This window comes from Dunckerocampus dactyliophorus, chromosome 3 (genome assembly GCF_027744805.1).
Source record: "Dunckerocampus dactyliophorus isolate RoL2022-P2 chromosome 3, RoL_Ddac_1.1, whole genome shotgun sequence".
NCBI lineage: Eukaryota > Metazoa > Chordata > Actinopteri > Syngnathiformes > Syngnathidae > Dunckerocampus > Dunckerocampus dactyliophorus.
Genome location: NC_072821.1, coordinates 31,273,228 through 31,293,236, shown reverse-complemented (window position 1 = coordinate 31,293,236; position 20,009 = coordinate 31,273,228). Strand labels below are relative to the sequence as shown.

The window sequence follows — 20,009 nt, the reverse complement described above, 5'->3', positions numbered from 1 at the left end:
ATATTACCCAAAATAATAGGAATTAGAGGATTAGTTTTGAATTGGGTTAAAAGCTATCGAGCAAACAGGAAACAATTTGCAAAGCTAGGAGAATATACAGTACATCTGGGAGTTTATACACTACGTGTGGCGTACCCCAGGGGTCCATATTGGGACCAAAACTGTTCAATTTGTATATCAACGACATTTGTAAAGTAACAAAGGACTTAAAGTTGGTATTATTTGCGGATGATGCCACTGCCTTTTGTTCTGGCGAAAGCACACAAGAACTCATTAAAAAGGTCAAGGATGAAATGGTCATATTAAAGTCATGGTTTGACAGAAACAGATTATCCCTGAACTTAAGTAAAACTAAAATAATGCTATTTCGAAATAGCAGAAGGGACACGTATGACCAAATACAAATAAACGGAGTGGATATTGAAAAAGTGAAAGAATATAAATTCCTGGGGATCATAATAGACGAAAAAATGAGTTGGAAATCTCATATTAAATATATACAACAAAAGGTAGCGAGAAATATCTCTATATTGAATAAAGCAAAATATGTTCTTGATCATAAATCACTCCACACTCTTTACTGTTCCTTAGTATTACCGTATTTAATGTATTGTGTGGAGATATGGGGCAATAATTACAAAAGCAATCTTCACTCACTCACTGTACTGCAAAAAAGATCGGTGAGGATAATTCATAATGCCGAGTATAGAGAACATACAAACCCTCTATTTTTACAATCACAGTCATTAAAATTTGCAGATTCAGTATTCTTTCAAACCGCTAGAATAATGCGTAAAGTTAATAATAACTTGTTACCCAAAAACCTCATACAGTATTTTTCAATCAGAGAGGAGAAATACATACTTAGAGGAAAATTAAACTTAAAACATTTATACGCGAGAACTACGCTGAAAACCCACAGCATGTCCGTATTAAATTATGGAACGGATTGAGTAAGGAACTCAAACAATGGACAGAGATGAGCAAATTAAATAAACAATACAAGCAGTTGATGTTTACTAAATACAAGGCAGAAGAGTCTTGATCATTACAATGATTGTTCTGTCATGCTCGTTTTTTTTGTTTAGTTTTTAAAAAATTTATATATATATATATATATATATATATATATATATATTTGTCTTCTTACTGTTATTTATTATTACTCTGATTATTATAGAAAATATGAGATGGAATGCAGGAAGTGAACAACAGGTACTGCACTAGATGTGGAATGGATGGGGGTAGGATTAAATAAACTCTGCTTCTTCCTACTTCTTTTGGACATGTGGAACTGTGAAAGGATGATTCATGAGATGTATTCCATTGTAACCTTTATGTTCAAATAAACTAGACCAAACAAATAATAATACATAATACAATAAAACATTAGAGACTCACATATTAGCATTGGGAGAGTACCTTGTTTTTTTCTGGACAGAGTACTTCCTGTGGCGGCTATTGTCTCATCAATGTAATGGCGGTCGAATGACACCATGTCAGGATGGCTGTAAACTAGTCAGCCTTTTACTGATGCTCAAAACACAGCACAAACAGTTCAAACTTCCTAGTTCTCTTCTTCTACTATTTTCTAAAAGTTAGCTCTAACCCAGCATGCAGGATGTCACTGCCCTCTGTAGCCCACACTAAACAGCAGCTCAGAACTACACAATACACAACATTGCTGACACCTAGTGACCAGGGTAGGTGATGCATTTCAAGACGTGATATGATGTATCTTATCAATGCCTTATATTTGTATTTTTGGACGTTTAGCAATTTTTATGCTTGAAAATGCTTAATTTAGGCCAAGAATACATAAAATTTGCTAAAATATGCACATTTTTGACAAATGGGACGTATTCATCCATGAAGCAGCGATAGTTTATTAATTAGTTTATCTTCAAAAACCTTAATAGTCTGCCAGTTCGCCAATGTATTAATCGCCCGACATATTACTTCGCTTTACTAGTTCTTTTTCTTTTTGTACAATATTAATAACCACTTACATATGCATACTCGTCCCTCGCCACTTTGCGGTTCAAATTTCATTCCTTCACTCTACCACGTTTTAAAAAAAATTCATAAATGAATGCTGTTTTGTGGTCAACTATAACCTAGTAGTAAAAAAATATGCCTGTTTAATAAAATGTTGGTATTCTTGGCCTAAATTAAGCATTTTCAAGCATAAAAATGACTGAATGAACGACAATGCAAATATAAGGCATTCATAAAATGCATTCAAAGAAGTAATATTTTGTATTGTACACTGGTCACTACGTGTCAGTAATGTTACATTGATGAGACAATAGCCACCCCAGGCACTGTCCTGAAAAAAAAAACAAGCAACTTTCCCAGTGCTAACGTGTGAGTCTGTTATGTTGTATGTTTTTCTTATTATGTCTACTATATTGGGCAATACAAGTGTAAAGGTGATTATGGGGTGTTATTTCATGTCAATAAAAAACGTATTTAGAAGGTCATAAACAGATTTTCCATGCTCTAACTATAAAAATATTCCAGTTATAAATAAGGAATCCTACTTTGCAGGAATTCACTTATCATGGTTGGGTCTGGAACCAATTAACCGCGATAAATCAGGGACTGCTGTACTATGCAAATGCTACCCGAGGGCAAAAATTTTGTAGTGCTGCCCCAAATCGATGACCAGAAATCATGATCTTAATTTTTGTCCGCTTGCTCTTTTACTTTTCTCCCTTTTAAATGTGATTTGAAACCACCCGTGTTAGTCCCATTCACCGTTTGGGGTGTGTCGAGTGCCGACGAAGATAAATGCACAGCAACGTCCAGACGCTTCTAAAACACAGAAATGATCCAAAACCAAAAACACACAAACCCCCAAAACACATGCATGAGAGAAGTGCTGCAACTTCACTGTATGAAATGGAAGTTAAACAGGCTACCGGGGGCGCCAGACCTGAGAGATATCTGTCTTTGAAGACTTAAGACATAATATTTTACAGGATTTCTTACTTTTCCTTCTGCCAACTTTCTTGCGGGCATTTTGTCCTGTCTTTGCAGACGCTCCGAGCTCATTGCTGAAGTCTTTCCTTCTTGGTATTGTGTTAGCACACGCTTGAACGCTGCAGATTAGCCAAGTGCAAAGACATCTATCTTTAGAGCAGTGATCACACCCGCTGAAGAAAAGCTAATGAAGTGCGTTTGATCATTAGCAGCACCTGGCTGCTTGTTATCATGTCACTTCCTATGGAAAGGGTTATACGTTTATTGCTTGCACATTTTTATTCAATCCAATTAGCACAGGTGGGAGAAAGTCAGTGTTTTGCAAGTCTCAAGTCAGGTCTCAATTAAAGGTGTGCATGCCAATTCAAGTCACAAGACAAGACAAGACAGGTCAAGTCAAGTCTGAACTCATAGGCTTGACATTTTCGAGTCCTTACAAGTCATTGTCACTGTTGAAAGTTTACCAAATATAATACGACGACCTTGTAATTTGCGAATGCAAATTAAATTATCCTCGGTAGCATGTTGACACATGCCGGTGTTAATCACTTCCACTCTCCATCCACACCCTCGTTTGTTCTTAAACCTGATTCGGCGTTAATAGATGCATTCAGTGAGGCAGATTCTGTGGGAAAATTTGGTGTCTTGCTGGAAATTACAACGGTCACGTTAGCTGAATACGGTACTTGAATACTAAAAATGGAAACACCTTTTACTCAACATGCTCACTGAAAATATCAAGTATTTTTAAGTCATCAGACTAAAGTCATAGTCCAAGTTGAGTTGCAAGTCTTTGATGACATTGTCAGTTCTAGTCCACACCTCTGCCAATTACTACTGTGGATGTTGGACTATTTCATATAAATGGTGGTGATTGTCTTTCAGCTTTCCCTGTCAAGGGTCGGCACATTTACAGTTCAACATTCACGGTCACGCAAATTTGCGGATTTTGGTCAGAAAAAAAAATATCCAAAATAGGCCATTTAACCTAAGTATGCAATAATTTATAAATATATGATAATAGAGGTACAACTTACAGCGTACATGTACGACTGTGAAAAAAAAAATCACAATTTCTACTTGTTTATGTCTTTATGCTTCATTTTCGTCGTGTTGACATTTTGCACTTTGTTCAATGGTCCTGTGAGACGCAAAAAGTTAAACTTAGATATAACAATCCGGCCTCGAAACTCTCCGTGAGGTGAACAAGTTAATATATGATATCAAGTTGTTACTGGATTTCCAAGGCAAGCAGTGTAGATTCTCAGGGCATTGAATTGATGGCTACTGGACCGTTCAGCTTGTCTTAGAAGACATCTCGCCTCTCATGAGGCAGACGGGCTAACTCTTCATGTGAAGACTCTTTGGTCTACCTGCACCGCAAAGAAAAAGAGCACCCTTTTGAGGACAAAAATGTACACGTTCTACACAGAGAAGGCAGATGGTTTGGAAGGGGTGAAGTTAAAGTTGTTAAAGTTGAGAAGCCATCTCAACTCTGCGACAGCCCCGCTCTCCCACATACAATGCAGACCTTTCATCCCTTCCTAAGAACTGAATCATTCAGCCTCTAACAAATAAACAAGGCAAAGCCACCTTGGTTTCAGGTGGGTCCATGACCATCATTACATCTGAATGGAATGCTAACAAAGGTAATATTATTTGACTCATTTTCTTTTTGTATTGTGTAAAACACCATTTTCACATATTTTATATGATTTTGTCCTCTTTTTTTCTATACGCTATCTTGTATTGTAAACCATCCTGCTACCTCAATATACTTCAGGGTTTAAAATAAATAAATTCCCTAAATTGTTTGTATAATGATTAATATACTGTATTTTAAATTAATAATTTATAAAAATGAATAATTATTAAATTAATTATCTTGTATTATTTATGCCATGGTATCAAATACACTACTTAAAAGAATTTATAGAAACATTAGGTGAATTTGCACAAAGTATCAGTATCGGTGGTACCAGTCCAAATTTTATGAAAACCAGTGGTATCGCACATCACAACTGGCCAGGAATCGAACCTGTGTGGTGTATCATTAAACCACTAGTGCATGAAATGTAAAATATTTCCTTTTTTAATTTTTTCCTCCTCCCTTTAGGTGACGCTGATCCCTACTCACGACACAGAAGTGACTCGTGAGTGGTACCAGCAGACGCACGAGCGGCAGCAGGAGCTCAATATCATGGTTCTGGCCTCCAGCAGCACTGTCGTCATGCAGGACGAATCCTTTCCTGCCTGCAAAATTGAGTTTTAAGAATGTCGTATTTTGCTGCCTCGCACACTTTTGGCCTCCCTACAGTAGATCTGTTTGAATTACTCTCAAGTGTGTTGTTTTTTCTTGTCCCTTCTTTTGGATAACAATCTGTTTTTTGTATTAACTTTTAAGCTTGTTGTAGCTGCCACATCTGCAACATCGATGTTCTCCACGTCATTAGAGTCCTATCAGACACAGTGGGATTCTTTGTCAAGACCATTGTTGAAAGAAGGCTGGTTCTCAAATGGAATACTTCCGTCAGTACACTTCAATAAGTATACTCTGTACACTTAGTTCCTCGGTGCACGAAAATACAGGGTAGTACTGTCCAAGATTTACTGTCACAATATTGACCCGCTTCTGAGTAGAGGCAGTCCTCGTGTTCTGACGTTTCGTGGACAAGCATGCACGCCCATAAATGATTCATACTGTATTAAAAGAAAAAGAGAAATATCAACGTGCACCTGTGGAAGATAGCGTTGCCAGACGTAGGATAATTACTATATTGGTATGATAATTTCACTCTCTTGCAAAAACGTCAACATCTGAGCCATTCAGTACATGGCAATATTAGCAAACACAAACAGGACACATGCTGCACTGTGCCTGATGTTGTGCATTGCCTCCCTCACATGCATCTTTACAGCCAGGTGGCGCTGTTCTGCCAGTGGCAGCTTTTTCCAACAATGTTGTTAACTTATTTAAAAGTAAAACTGAATTATAAGCAGTGACGAGGTTCATGGCTGCGTATGAAGTACATGCACCCTATCCTTTTCCAGGAAACGTTCTGATACTTTGTTGTAAAAGGCTGATCACGTTCTGTTGAGCTTGGATATATAATCCTCTATTTTGGCAGTCAAATGTATTCATTCATTCAGCAGAGCATCAAAATATGTTTAATGTCATTTGCCTAAAAAAAAAAAAAACCCTGCTTTTCCTCTCTATGGAAGGACAGCCGTGACAAGCACCTTCCAGCTCACGAACCCTTCAGGATGAGCATTGCAAGTGCCTCCTGTATGACATACGTTAAAGACATTACACAGGCTGCTGTATAAGAAATGTTTCTGCAACATATTATTGCTGATAAACAGAAACTGGGAGGCGCCGTGACCCAACTCAGTGCACACTAAGCCCAAAGAGACGCTCACATCAGCCTCACCTTAGGTTTCTTCCAAGTGTTTGATCAGGAAATGTGCAAATTCAGCCATTTTTACTTAAAATGTTAAAAGAAATGATCGGAATCATACAGAAAATACATTTATAATACAGTTCAGTGGATAAATATTCATATCTTATGTTATTAGTCTATTTTTCATCATGCCTCCCCTGACTGCACGTCACTGATTATAAACTATACACGATCTGTGGTCATGTTTTACTGTAGCAGATAATCCTGAGCAATGTCAAATCGGCTATGTACAATACTTTTACACAAATTATGATTATGCTACAATAATTTGTCCTTTCCCATCTGGCAACACTGCGAGTGTTGCTACACTGAGGAAGGTCAATATCACTTTTCTTCATTTTAGGTAACTTTTTCCTTTCGCCGTGTCCCCCAAGCGTGAGGCAGACTCTTCTGATACAGTGAGTCAAAGAATAGGAAAGTGAAAGTGAAAAGTGATGTCGATCAACATTAGCTGTAAGACCATCATCAAGGATAAAGATGGTATCTTTTTATGACAAGATTTGATATGTCCTTCATGTGTTGTGTGTACAGTGTGAGTGATTTAGCCGTTAATTTAGGTGCTGGCACTAAAACTGGACTTATATTGGCACCTTATATTGACCTCCTACACTGACAGCACACTCAGCGTGAACGCACTCATGCACTTCCAATGCTAACCCTAACCTCTAACCGTCCAACCCAGGGGTGTCCAAAAAGCGGCCCGAGGCACATTCTAAAAATATAATGTAACAAGGAAACTGAAAAAGAGCAAAAATTTAAAAATATGAGAATAAAGTCAAAAAAGAGAGAAAAAAAAGTTGTAATTGAATGAGAAATTAATAAGGTCGTAATATTATGAGGATAAACAATGTCATTTTATAAAAAGTTTTAATATTATGAGAAACAAACTAATTAAAGTTGTAATTTTCGGAAAATTATTATGGGAAGAGAGTAAAAATATTACAAGAAGACATTTTACAACAAGAAAGTTGGAAAATTGAAAAAAAAAAAAACAAGCAGAAATGGAAAAAAACAACTGTAATTTTACGGGAATAAAGTCAAAATATTAAGAGAAAAAAGCCATATTCTGATGAAAAAAAAAGTTGCATTTTTTTAGGAGAATAAACACGTAATATGAGGAAAAATGTCATTTTAGTAGCATAGAGTTAAAATACAAAATCAAAAAGTATTTTTTTTTAAGTTCTAATATGAGAAACAAAACAAAATATAGCTGTAATTTTTCGGAAAACTAGGTAGGGGGAAAATGTTACAATATTATGGTAATAATATATTCCAAGAAGAAAACTTATGAAGATTATTTACGAAAAAAGTCTAAGTATTTGGAAAAACAGCTAAAAGAGTGCAGTTGATACAAATAATGGGCTTTTTCATCTACCGTATATCACAAAGCTGAGATGCAGTTTTTCCTTGAAATACTGTATATCAAACGTCTTAGCATTCTTAGCGTGCAAGATATCAAAGCGGCCCTTGTATACTTTCATTTTTCGAGTATGTGGCCCTCGCTGGAAAAAGTTTGGACACCCCTGGCCTAACCGCCTAACCCGAAGTGTCAGTACGGAAGTGTGCCAATTGAGAGACAGCCAAGGAAAAGAAGGCAGTTTCTGTAAAAAAAAAAAACAACAACAAACTGGTCTTAAGTTGCTTGTCCTGTAAAGTCCACATCAGTGCACCTTCAGGCCAAATGGAATGGCTATCCTTTCCAGTCTCTGTCTTTGTTTTGCAGTATAGCTGAGTGAAACTTTGTGCTGGTAGAAAAAGATGCTAGTGATCAGTTTCCTCTACTACCATTGATTTCCTGTGTGCCTCCAACTGACATAGTAACATAGAAAATATCCACGTAGAGCCCACAGTGTCCTTTTAATGTCTTTCAAATATATCTTATCTAGAGCGTAGAAAATATCTTATTCCAAAATTTATAATGTTGTGCAATATTTCTATGATGAAGGTCAGCTGTTGCAGTTACAATTCCTGTGGGTTTGAATAACCCCCCGACCCTCCACCCACACCAGTCCTGTAGATCCAGTTGTGATGCTGTGGCAGAGAAGCTTGAGAAGAACAAATGATGGCTTCTCTGTCTTTACAAAGAGCGCCAATTTGTGCATTTGAAGGAGGAAGTTGAAGCTCATATCAGCTGCTGCATCTTGTAGGGTCTTTGTGAACGACAAACGTGCGACAAGAGAAACATGTGGTTGCAAAAAGGAGAGTGTTTGCGTGTGCGTGGGCGGGTGTGATACCTGCAAGAGGTGAGACCCACATGTGCCTTTTGTTCTGATGTGTTGGGAGGATTAGAAGAGTAGAGATGATAGCATTGGTAACATACACCAGGGGTGTCCAAACCTTTTCCGCCCACCGAGGGACACTTTCATACATTTTTTGTGCATTCACCTTTTAAACTCTACGGACCTTCGAATTTCGCTGCTTTACTCGTCACGGATTTTCAAAAAATAAGAACTCATACTGTTTTGTGGTTGAATACAACCTATGATAAGTAAAAAAAAGAGCATATTTATGCACATTTTACCTTGTTTTTGCCTAAATTAAGCATTTTCAAGCATAAAAATGACTGAAGTAAAATACAATATAAGGCATTCAGAAGACGCATTCAAAGACGTGATGGTGTGTAGTATTCTACACTGGTCGCTAGGGGTCAGTACAACCAGGACTGATGGGCTGGAACACAATTATTGCAGGGTTGAATTATCTCACAACACGCACAATAATCTCTAACAAAAACACGGAACGAGGGTCGATAAAAAAAATAGTTGCAGGCTGAAAAGGGCACCCGGGCCGTGCTTTGGACACCCCTGCCACGTGACGCTGTGTAAGAGGCTTTGACAAGGTTGTTTGTCCTCATCATCAATTCCATTGCTGCATTGATTTTTCTTATGCTGCCAGTAAAATAAGCACAATTGTTTAAAAAGAAAAAAAAAAGTATTTGTTTTGTAAGTGTTAAAATGTGATTTGAAGTATTCAAGATGTACCTGGAGCATGGTTGGCGCGTGGTTGGCACATCGGGTCTGGGTCTGAATCCTGGCTCAGGCTTTTCTGTGTGGGGTTTGCATGTTCTCCTCATGTTTGCATGGGTACCCCTGTTTCCTCCCACAGTCCGAAAGCCCTCTAAATTGCCCGTGTGTCCTGTGATTGGCTGGTGACCAGTCCAAGGTGTACCCCACCTCTCGCCCAAAGTCAGCTGGGATGGGCTCAAGCTCACCCGTGACCCTATATCAGGGGTGTCCAAAGTGCGACGTTAAAACACAAAATCTAAAAAATTTTTTTTTTATAATATTGGAAAAAAGAGCACTAATTTTACAAGACAAAGACAAAATATTATGAATGAGAATGAAGTCATAATAAGAGAAAAAATAGCATAAAGCTGACTATTTTTTAAAAGTCATGACAAAAACAAAGTTACAATTTTAGAAAAATTTGATTGGGTAAAAGTTACAATATTACAATAATAAAGTTGAACTATAAAAATAAAGACATAATGTTACAAGACAAAAGCTACAAGAAGAAAGTTTAAAAGGAAAAACAAGCAAAAAAAAGTGTAACGTAAGGAAAAAAAAATTCTATTAATACGCTTTGTCACCGACAACACAAAGCTGAGATGTAGGCTCTTTCATCTTGGATTGGATTGGTTTAAAAAAAGGCAAAAGTGGGCCCCGCATCTTTTGATTTTTCGGTATGCAGCCCGCTGTGGAAGGACACCCCTGCCCTATATTATTATTTATAATATTTAAGATTTTAAAAGTGTATACGTATACTGGCACTTCAGCATTCGTGTGCACAGGTGATGGTCAATAACATTTTGAAATTTTTTGCAGAAAATTGGATGTTATTTTAATTTAAAAAAAAAAAAAAAAAAATATATATATATATATATATATATATATATATATATATATATATATATATATATATATATATACAGTATATAAATCTTTGATAATACAGGTAAACTGTAGGTACCACTGTTAAAAATGCAGACACACGTTTTTATGTTTCACTGATAGTGTTTTTTCATCAAAACATAACATTTCGCACTTTGTTCGGCAGTCCTTGAATGCACTGTAGTTGCTGCGAGACACAAAAGAGAAAAGTACACAGTGGAACCTTGGTTGGCGTGTTTTTCGGTTAAATTTGAACAATGTTGGCAGAATTTTGCCTCGGTTTGCGTGCATTTTCGGCTTACCATACAGTAGGGCGTGCTTCACGTGCTATTAATACCCTGCAGGAGTGCAACTGTTTTCTTAGCACAAGATGTCTTTGTTAGCAGCTTGCTAATACGCGGAAACACGGAGCAGAAGTCAGTTCCGTCGCCCGTCTATGATGTCATCAGCAGTTGAGTCGCGTTCTTTGCTAACACAGTTACGCCACAGTTCTCAAAAATGTTCACACAAAACACATTTTTTATAGTTTTACGTGCATAAAACAAACAATCTAAATACATTAGACTAATAAAAGGAATAAATACATGAACATTTAAGGTTGTTTACCTTCATTGAAGACATGATGACGGGTTAATGACACAAGGTGGCTCCATTTTGGCTTCTTTTGAGTCCTGTATGAAAACCCCACGCAAGCACGGGGAGACGCCGACTCCACACATACAGTATGTTTCCTGCTAACGAGCAAGTAAATATGAACAAAAACATACACGAAACTGATGAAGCAAACCTTTTTGTGGTTCTATTTGTATTTTCCTTTTTCCCCGCAATGAGGATGATGTCAACACCAAGCGGGTACAAGTGCATCATCCAACAAAGGAAGGGACCAACAACTCTCCTGTATGTTCCAATATCCCTTATAGTGGTCCATGCCAGACTTGAAAGGCAGCAGTTTGAGTTGATTTGAATGTGACGATGCAGACGACCTTTACGTTCTCCGTGGAGGACTCACCCCATTTCCTGGTTGCCTTGGTTCCCGTACATTTTTACGGCTCACCTCGCAAAGCAAATAAATCAGGTGTGCATATGAAAAGACACGCTTGTTTCTTTGGATGAAGATACGTTATCACGCTAATCAACTTTGACTGTGATGCTTTCCCGAACAGGAGCAACAGAAAAGCCACACTGCACGATTCATACACCATACAAGCTGGTCGTAAGAATATTTAAAAACCAAGACTTGTCCACTATTCATCAATTGGGCTGCTGCATTTTCACGGCGTGTCCAAAGCTGTGTTATTTGATGATTTCCATTTAGAAATGCTTGAACTTGCATGTCGACCTTCGGTTTTCTCTCATACTGTGCTATAGCAGAAGAGGAAACGTGTACAAAGTCGTCCCTCGCTGCATTGCGGTTGCTCCCCCACTCTACGCGATTTTTCAAACATTAACCCTTTCGTAAAAAATACTGACTGACAAGTTATAAGTACTAGTCTGCTCACTAGGCCTCAGTAATGACATGACATTAGATTAGTTTACCTTCACACTGCATGGAGTCAAGTTACCATAAAAAAAAAAGTTTGTCAACCATGGCATGTCCAAGTGGAAAAAAGTTCTCCTATTCCTTGTGTAAGTGGGGCGATTGTGGCTTCTTACTTTGTCCTTCTTCCCCACTCCGTTTGAAAAATTTCTAAACTTTATAAGCAAAATGGCGAGGCTAACAAGGTAGCTCGTTAGCTTGCTATGCTAGCGGCGGCCGCCTCTTATGTCCCTGCAGTGATCCCGTAGCCTGTGCTATGTGGCGTAAACAAAGAATAAAGAGCCTAAATGCGACTATAGGCGTGTTATTTCATGTCTGCAGAGATCTAATAATGTTAAAAACGTATTAAAAAAGTATTTAAACAGGTTTCCTATTCTCTAACTACAAAAATATTTCATTTATATCATTTAACCGCGACAAACGAGGGACGACTCTAATTTACGAGGAGCAAGCGGGTCTGTTCAATGCAGAGAAGTTGTGGTGGAACGTGATGTCGGTGTTTGTGCTGCAAAGAAAGCTGTGTGCTCGCTTTTACTCCTTTCATTTCTTGTTTTGAGTGCAATATTCTGTCATTCTCTTCAAATGCACACAAGTCCAACTAGAGAAGATAGCTATTGTTTGAAGTGGGGGGAAGTGTGCAGAAGACCAATAAAACTGAATTTACTGAAGAAAAGTCTCTTATTATTAATATTTTTTACAGTGGGACCTGTTTAAGTCGACGCCCCTCGAGTGGCTGACTCAAGTTGCTACAAGCGGTTGTCGACATAAATGGAACTGACATGTTTAGCTATGTACAACTGATGTTTGCTCCATATATGCATGGTTTTGAATATTGATTCTTCTGTTTTCATGTGATCAGTTAGGGCCAGACTGCAAAATGCAGAGGCTGAGACAAGTGAAAAGAAAGTCTTTTGTGATAACGGTGAAAAAGCCTATTATTAGTGTCGACTTGGCTATTTTTCCCTTTTTTTTGTTTAACTGCCCCCCAAATATATCAATCTTTGTAAATGTTGTAAATGTCCATTAGTTGTTTTGTTTGTCATAATATTACAACTTAAAAAATATTTCAACTTTATGCTACTAAAATGTTTGTTAACTTATTCTCACAAAATTATGACTCTTTTTCTCTTACGATTTTGACATGATTCTTGTAAAATTGCTGCTTATTTTTCATAAATGCAATTGTTTTTTTTTAGTTATAATTTTAGATTGTGCTGCTGGACAATAAAAAAACAAACACTAATGGCCTTCGGGCTGCATTTTGAACACCTCTGCTCTACTATTTTGGGTAATACGAGCGTAAAAGTGACCACAGGGGTTTTATTTCATGTTTGGAGGGCTCGAATAATGTTTAAAACCACATTGAGAAGGTCATAAACAGGTTTCCTACACTCTAACTTCAAAAATACTCCATTTATAAAGAAGGAATCCTACTTCACCTAAATTCACTGATCATGATCGGGTTTGGAACCAATTAACGGCGATAAACAAGGGATAATGGTTATTAATTATATTTTATGAGCGTAGGCCGATCAATTATTGACGGTTTATTGTGCAGTACAGTGAGCGTCTTTTTAGGTTAACGTAAAACAGCTACGCCACAATTTTACTTTGGTTGATGTGCATTCTCCGGTTAGCGTATAATATGGCGCGTGTCTTGACGCGTTATTCATACACTGCGTGACACCAACTGTGTTCTTAATGTTGCCTTTTTTAAACCACAAAACGTTCTTCCTTGTTTGCACCCTATTAGCTAGCTATAAACAAAACTGCAACCGGCAAAAGTTAAGTCACCCCTCTATGATGTCATCAGCGATTTGACTGCCAAAAATATTAACACAAAATGCTTTTATAGTTTTACATGCATAAAACAATTCTATATATATAGAAGTGACGAACGCAAGGGATAAATGAACATTTAAGGTTAGTTTTACCTTCACTGAAGAGATGATTGTTCCCAAAGACACGACAATGTGGCAGCGAGGATCAACCACCGCCAACTTCCTGTTTTCAGTCACGTTAAAAATCCAAGAATCACGTCTTCAGTGAAGGTAAAAGAACATTAAATGCTCATTTATCCCTTTCATTCATCATTTATGTGCATTTGTTTTCTTCATGTAACCGTTTCGGTTAGTCGGACGTTCTGGAATGAATGAATGATGCTAACCGATGTTCCAATGTACATGATAGTGGTCATGACAATCAGACATTTAATGCAAAGAACATTCCAAATCACAGCCGTCATGAGAGCAGTTTATTACAGGACCAGGTTACCATGTCTTTTTTGTTGTTTTTTTTAAACCAATCAGCTCCAAGTTTACTGAAGTGTCAGTCCCTTGAAGATCCGTAACAGACATTTCAAGTAAGTCCCCTTTGTGGGGGTTCAACTTTGGGGTTGAATAACAGCGCCACACACTGGTGTATTTGCACAGGAAACACAGTAGAGGTGCGTGTGTGGACTACTTCCCACCCTTTTGTGTGTAACGGTTCAGGAGTAGAAGACTTTCACCATGGGGGGCACGTCAGCTTACCGAGTGCGCATGCACTCCTGCTACATACTGGCGTAGAAAAATACGATGGCACAAAAGCATACAGTGATACCACTCTATTGAAAATATCTGAAGTCAAAATAAATATTTCAACATGAACTCTCACCTTTGGCAGTTTGCAGGTCATCTAACATCGCAGCTGTCAAGTAACATACGTACACTCTTTGCAAAGGCATTTTCGAGTCAGCATCGGCGCAGACTCTCCCATGTTTGCTCTTATATGATTCACAATGTGCTCACACAAGCTAGATTACCCGGGATACAATACACCTACCAAATGAACGTTAGTGACAGAATTATTCGTCTGAAGTACAGTGGAACCGCTTTAGGTCGTCAACCCGTGGACCAACTCATCAAGTCCCGGTCCACCACGTTCTTATTAGTAAAAAAGTGCCCGCTTAAGTCGTCCACATACACAGACCTGCCAACCTTGAACATATTTGGAGTACAGGAATCCCACATTTTACCCGACCGTCATAAGTAAAGTAGAACTCCTTATTTATCAATGGAACATTTTGGTAGTTAGAGCATAGTAAACATGTTTACGACCTTCTAAATACGGTTTTTATTGTTATTAGAGCCCTTTAGACATGAAATAACACCCCTATAGTCACCTTTACACTCCAATTACCCAATATAGTAGACATAAGCGAAAATAAGCCACTTAACACATAAATAAGATTTGTGTGTTTGTGTGTTTCCATAAATGTGTTCCTGAGTGTGTGTGTGTGTGTTTGGGGGGTAAAGGAAGTGACGGCGTTGGTTTCGGACCCGACAGTAGCCCATGTTCGGGGTTATTGTGGCTGTTGTGTCATTCAAACGTGCAATAAAAGCCTGTTGTTCCGGGGATCAAGTCTATACTACATATAATCGCAACATTATGAATGGTTGTCCTAAATGCCTTATAATCTGCATTTTGCTTGATTTACCCATGTTTATGCTTGAAAATGCTTCATGTAGACAAAAAATACGTAACATTTGCATATTTCAAGCAATATCCAACCACAAAACAGCCTTTTTATTTTGTAAAAATAATGTTTTTTTTATTTTGTAAAAAGCCTAAAAAACGGCACACAGTTTGTGTTATTAGTTAATATTAACATTTCAGCTTTGTCTTATTAAAATTTTTGTTTTGCTGAATTTTCCCCATTTTTCGCTGTTTAAAAAAAAAAAAAAAATTATTGTAATTCTACAATGTGCGACAGGCCAAGAACAAACTCACGGTTGCCACACTTTCAACGGCACGTGTGAGCAACTACAACTCTCACCGACTATTTAGCTTGTCAGCTTCTCGTATTGAGCGGGCGATGGTAAACTGCAGCTGCAGCTAATCCATGCGGGACAACGAACAGAAGCTGTAAACGCAGGAAATAATGTACGATCACAGCCTTTGCGGTTCACGTCGCTGCAGCTCGAGGATTATTAATGAGAGGTGCATGACACGCACAGAGATGGCACTCCAAATCGCAACCGTACTTGGAGTGCAATGACGCGTACAAAATGTGTGCCGTGTACGAAAAATGTGTATGTGTTGACAGGTCTGTGGGAGGAGCAACAGGAAAGGAACTGCCATTTATGTCCTTAGAACCAAAGTCTTTTCTTTGGCCGTTCTTTCATCCCTCTTTAGCACAACTAACAAAATGCACCCATTTGAATTTTGCACAAATGGGAGGAAAACCATGTCAACAAAGCGCCGTAGATTGAAAAATGCTTTACTATCGTCACTTACGTCGCTGGCCAATGTCACATGTAAGTGTGCATGTTGACAACCGTTTATGTCATGTCGACTTAAACGAGTTCCACTGTAGCAGTTTTGAACAGTCAATACGCATCAGGAGAGTCCCAGTAAGGAACATTCAGCTCAGTACGCTTCTGCACAAGCTGGATGATGATCAAAATGACCCCAGTGGTTGTTCCTCATCTGCCCAGTACACCCAGTCCAGATCCTCACGGCTCTTCCGGAGGATCCGCGTTGACCTCAAGAGGCGTCTCCGATTCCGGGAGGCTTTCGGGACTGTCGAGCCACAAATCCAACGACTCCTGAGTGTCAAAGAACTCGTCCGGTCCTTCAGGAGACATGGGCGTCTGGGAGCTGGAGCCGGCCTCGCTGCTGCTCTCTCTGAGCTCCAGCAGCACAGGCAGCGAGCTGGGGAGGCAGTAACCTTCCATCCGGCCGAGAGACAGCTCAGCCAAAGAAGAGCAGGGTGGCCTCAAACCCGCGTCCAAAATGCCACAGCTGGAAAGATCCACAGCTGAAGTAGTCGCCTCCAGCTCGGGATGTTCAAGTTGGCTGTCGGTACTACCGCATGGCTCGCCACCTTCCTGTGGTGAGGTATTTGATGTCTGAGGTGCTTCAGAGGGGTATGACACGCACAGGAAATTGGCGTCGAGAGCTTGTGATGCCATTGGGGGCGTGGGCTGGGATGGGAGGTTTTGCGAGGAATGGGTTTCCTCACTACTTTGAGGAGTCAGGGAGATCTTATCACTGAAACTGAAACGTGGGGAGGTGTCGGCTGTAGTGGGAGAAGACGGGCCGGCACTGGATACTGTACTGGATGGACCGCTGCTGTCTGCAGGAATAAAAGAGAAAGCCAAAGCGTGGAACAGAATCAGAATAAACATTACATTCTTGTAAGCTGTAAGACTTTGTCCCATGAGCTGAGTTCTGGTCAGGCGGATCCCGAGGTGTTTCCGGGCCAGTTGAGGGACATAGTCTCTACAACGTGTCCTGGGTCTTCCCTGAGGCCTCCTACTGGTCAGACGTGCCCTGTACACCTCCCCAGCGAGGCGCCCGGGATCCTCACCAGATGCCCGAGCCACCTCATCTGGCTCCTCTCTATGTGGAGGAACACCTTATCTCTAAGGGAGAGCGTAGCAACTTTACGGAGAAAAATAATTTCGGACACTTGTACCTGTGATCTTCTCTTTTCAGCCACTAACCAAAGCTCATGACCGTAGTTGAGGGTAGGAACGTAGAACAACCGGTAAATTCTCAAAATAATACAACACAATCCCAAAACCGTTTTCCACGAAAAAGTCACAATTGCTTTGTTCCATTGTCTCTCTCTTCGTATCTTTGCACGTTGCCGCCTGTCAACTGTTGCGCACCTTTCCATCACCTGTTTCACAGTGTTTGCTGCTGGGATAGTGAAAGTAAACATATCTGAAAGAAACAAATGATGATGACATTCCTTTTAGCACAAAGCCACAAAACCGGAATACACTGGTGTCAAACCTTTTGTCAGATGGACTTAGAACGGGCAGAAAGAGAGAGAGAGAGACAGGAGGACGAAGGACAGAAGTGGTCCGAGCTGAACTGGACCCACAGCTGTAGCTGTGAGTACACAACACATTTATTCACTTTTTCCCCGTCTTATTTTGACTGATTTCCAAATGACACTGCACATCCATCCATTCATCCATCTTTGATGCTGCTTATCTTCACTTGGGTCACGGGCACTGGACATCTATGTCAGTTTTTTTTAGAAACTCATGTACAGCTAACATATATATCGTGACTTGAAGCACACTTACAGAAACGTGGAGACGACCACACTTCCACGTAGGTGACAATAATAATAATAACAGTCATCATGTAATGTAATGTTATGTAGAAGCTTCACTACTGACACAATTTTGATGACTTTGGACTCGACTTGACAATATCATCAAAGACTTGCAACTCAACTTGGACTTCACATCTTTACTTGAGATTAAAGACTTGAGACCTGCAAAACATTGATTTGCTCCCACCTCCCACCTCTGCCATTAGCTTCTAAACAAGCTGGTTCTTACTTGGGGTGCTGGAACAGCAGAACTCGTCTCTCCTAGGCGTGTCAGCACTTAATCGTCCTTGTTGAAGTGTGCACTACGCACACAAAGCTGTTTCATCCTTGTCCCTTTACAGCCAAGGAGCCGAAGTTGCCTAATAGCAATGTCCGTGACAGGAAATCGATGGACTATATAGGCCGATTCAGACACATTCTTGTTGTTACAGCTCAGAAAATGAATTACAAGCCTGCACCATTTTTTTGTTAGACATTTTCTTTTGTTTTCTTTTCTTTCAGCCGTGCATGTAAACACTGTAAAACAGGTGATGGAAAGGGAAACTACAGTTGACAGGCGCTAGCATGCAGTGATACAAAGAGAGAAAATAAGAGCGATAGCGAGGTCTGACTTTGTTGTGGAAAACAGTTATGTGATACAAAAGCTTTTGAGCGTATATTGTTTTGAAAAGCATAATGCTTTACTGACTAGATTTCTGCTCAAGAGACAAAGTAGGGGAAAGTCACTGTTGATGCACTGCACTGCTGATGGGGAAGTCGTACAACTTCAGGTCAGAAAATCCAAACTATCCCTTTAACATGCTGGGATTTTTGTTGGCTAAAATGCCAACAAAAACTCATGCCCAAAGCGAGTGTAAAGCGGTCATGGAACTATTTGGAGTAGAGGCATGGCTTTATGCTCTTTTCAAAGCTAACATGCTGATTTTTCCTCCCCACCTAAGTCAGAAGTGTCCAACCTTCTTCCACCAAGGGTCACATACTGAAAAATGAAGGGCCAAGGGCCACTTTGATATTTTGTAAGTGGCATGCTAAGACATTCAGCTTAGTGATATAGATAAAAAAAAAACATTAGTATGAACTTTGGTCTTTACTCTTTTTTTGTTTTTTCCTCATTTTTTTAATTAGAATGAAAATCATACGTGTGCATATTTAGTTAGTCAGTGGCTGACACAGCAGCTAGAATCTCCAAGCAAGACATGCTGAAATCAGTGTCACTAAACAACACTGCTGTCCAAAATATCACATTTCTCAATTGGGTATATCAGTCAAGGAAATATTGAATAAAAAGATAGCTGTTGGTCAGTCAGGTTTCCACCAAGAGGATTATTTTCAGTTTGATTCGCCAAGAAACAGACTGGAATGGTAGACACCTCATATGTTAGAAGTCCAGTAGATGTCTCAACAAGAGCAGTGCTTTTGTACTTCCTCTGTAGGAAGAATCCTTGAATATCACCAGAACAATGTGGAGTGATGTTGCAATACTCACACCACGGAGGCTTGTCTGAACGAGACCGGAGCGACATGGACGAGGAGAGGACTCTGTGGGGGATGTACGAGTCCCCCGACGGATGGTTGTGTGCACCGAACATGGCTGACAGAGCTGCGGAGACCGAATACGAACAATAATGAAGAGGTGGTAATGATTTCAAATGTGACGTTTTTATTACGTCTAACCTCTGGTAGTCCTGGTGTGCGGATCCCCGGCACTCTCGCACACGCTTGTGAGGAACTCATTGACCTGTTTGAGTGACAGCGAGTTGTGCAGTGTTTCAAGAGGATAGATGGAGGGAACCATGGAGCATCCTTCAAAGCCTGTGGAACAAGGGAGACATGACACCCACAAGCTTATCAGCTCTTAGTTGGACTTTGTCGTCACAAAAGCAGCAAAACACGACCACGTCAATTGTCACGGTGCTCGCAGGTTCCTTCCAAATCACACTCAACATGGCGCTTGCACATCCTGCTCGTTTCAGAACACACCTTAAAACCTCAGACCACCTTTTTACACTTCATTTCTACAC

At 39.5% G+C, this 20,009-nt stretch overlaps 3 protein-coding genes across 12 annotated transcripts in view; 1 reads left to right on the top strand and 2 right to left on the bottom strand.

The window, feature by feature from the left end:
• The window catches only part of tp53bp1 (tumor protein p53 binding protein, 1), an 87,704-nt gene extending 84,583 nt beyond the window's left edge, over positions 1-3,121 (bottom strand). For 2 of the 3 annotated variants that reach the window (XM_054771792.1, XM_054771791.1), the window contains exon 1: positions 2,995-3,120. The gene's annotated coding sequence lies outside the window, so the exon portion shown is untranslated. Of the gene's footprint in view, positions 1-2,994 lie in introns of all 3 variants that reach the window. The other variant, XM_054771789.1, reaches the window with a different exon arrangement.
• map1aa (microtubule-associated protein 1Aa) overlaps positions 1-19,946 on the top strand; it is a 45,311-nt gene extending 25,365 nt beyond the window's left edge. For both annotated transcript variants that reach the window (XM_054771787.1, XM_054771786.1), the window contains exon 6: positions 5,102-19,946. In XM_054771787.1, coding sequence (XP_054627762.1) covers positions 5,102-5,257 — 156 coding nt within the window. In that variant the 3' untranslated portion in view covers positions 5,258-19,946. The remainder of the gene's footprint in view (positions 1-5,101) is intronic.
• Positions 14,106-20,009, bottom strand: part of ppip5k1a (diphosphoinositol pentakisphosphate kinase 1a) — a 64,328-nt gene continuing 58,424 nt past the window's right edge. For all 7 annotated transcript variants that reach the window (XM_054771798.1, XM_054771799.1, XM_054771801.1 and 4 more), the window contains 3 exons: positions 19,663-19,800; positions 19,475-19,588; positions 14,106-16,992 (listed from right to left, as the gene is read on the bottom strand). In XM_054771798.1, the coding sequence (XP_054627773.1) occupies positions 16,370-16,992; positions 19,475-19,588; positions 19,663-19,800 (875 nt within the window). In that variant the 3' untranslated portion in view covers positions 14,106-16,369. The remainder of the gene's footprint in view (positions 16,993-19,474; positions 19,589-19,662; positions 19,801-20,009) is intronic.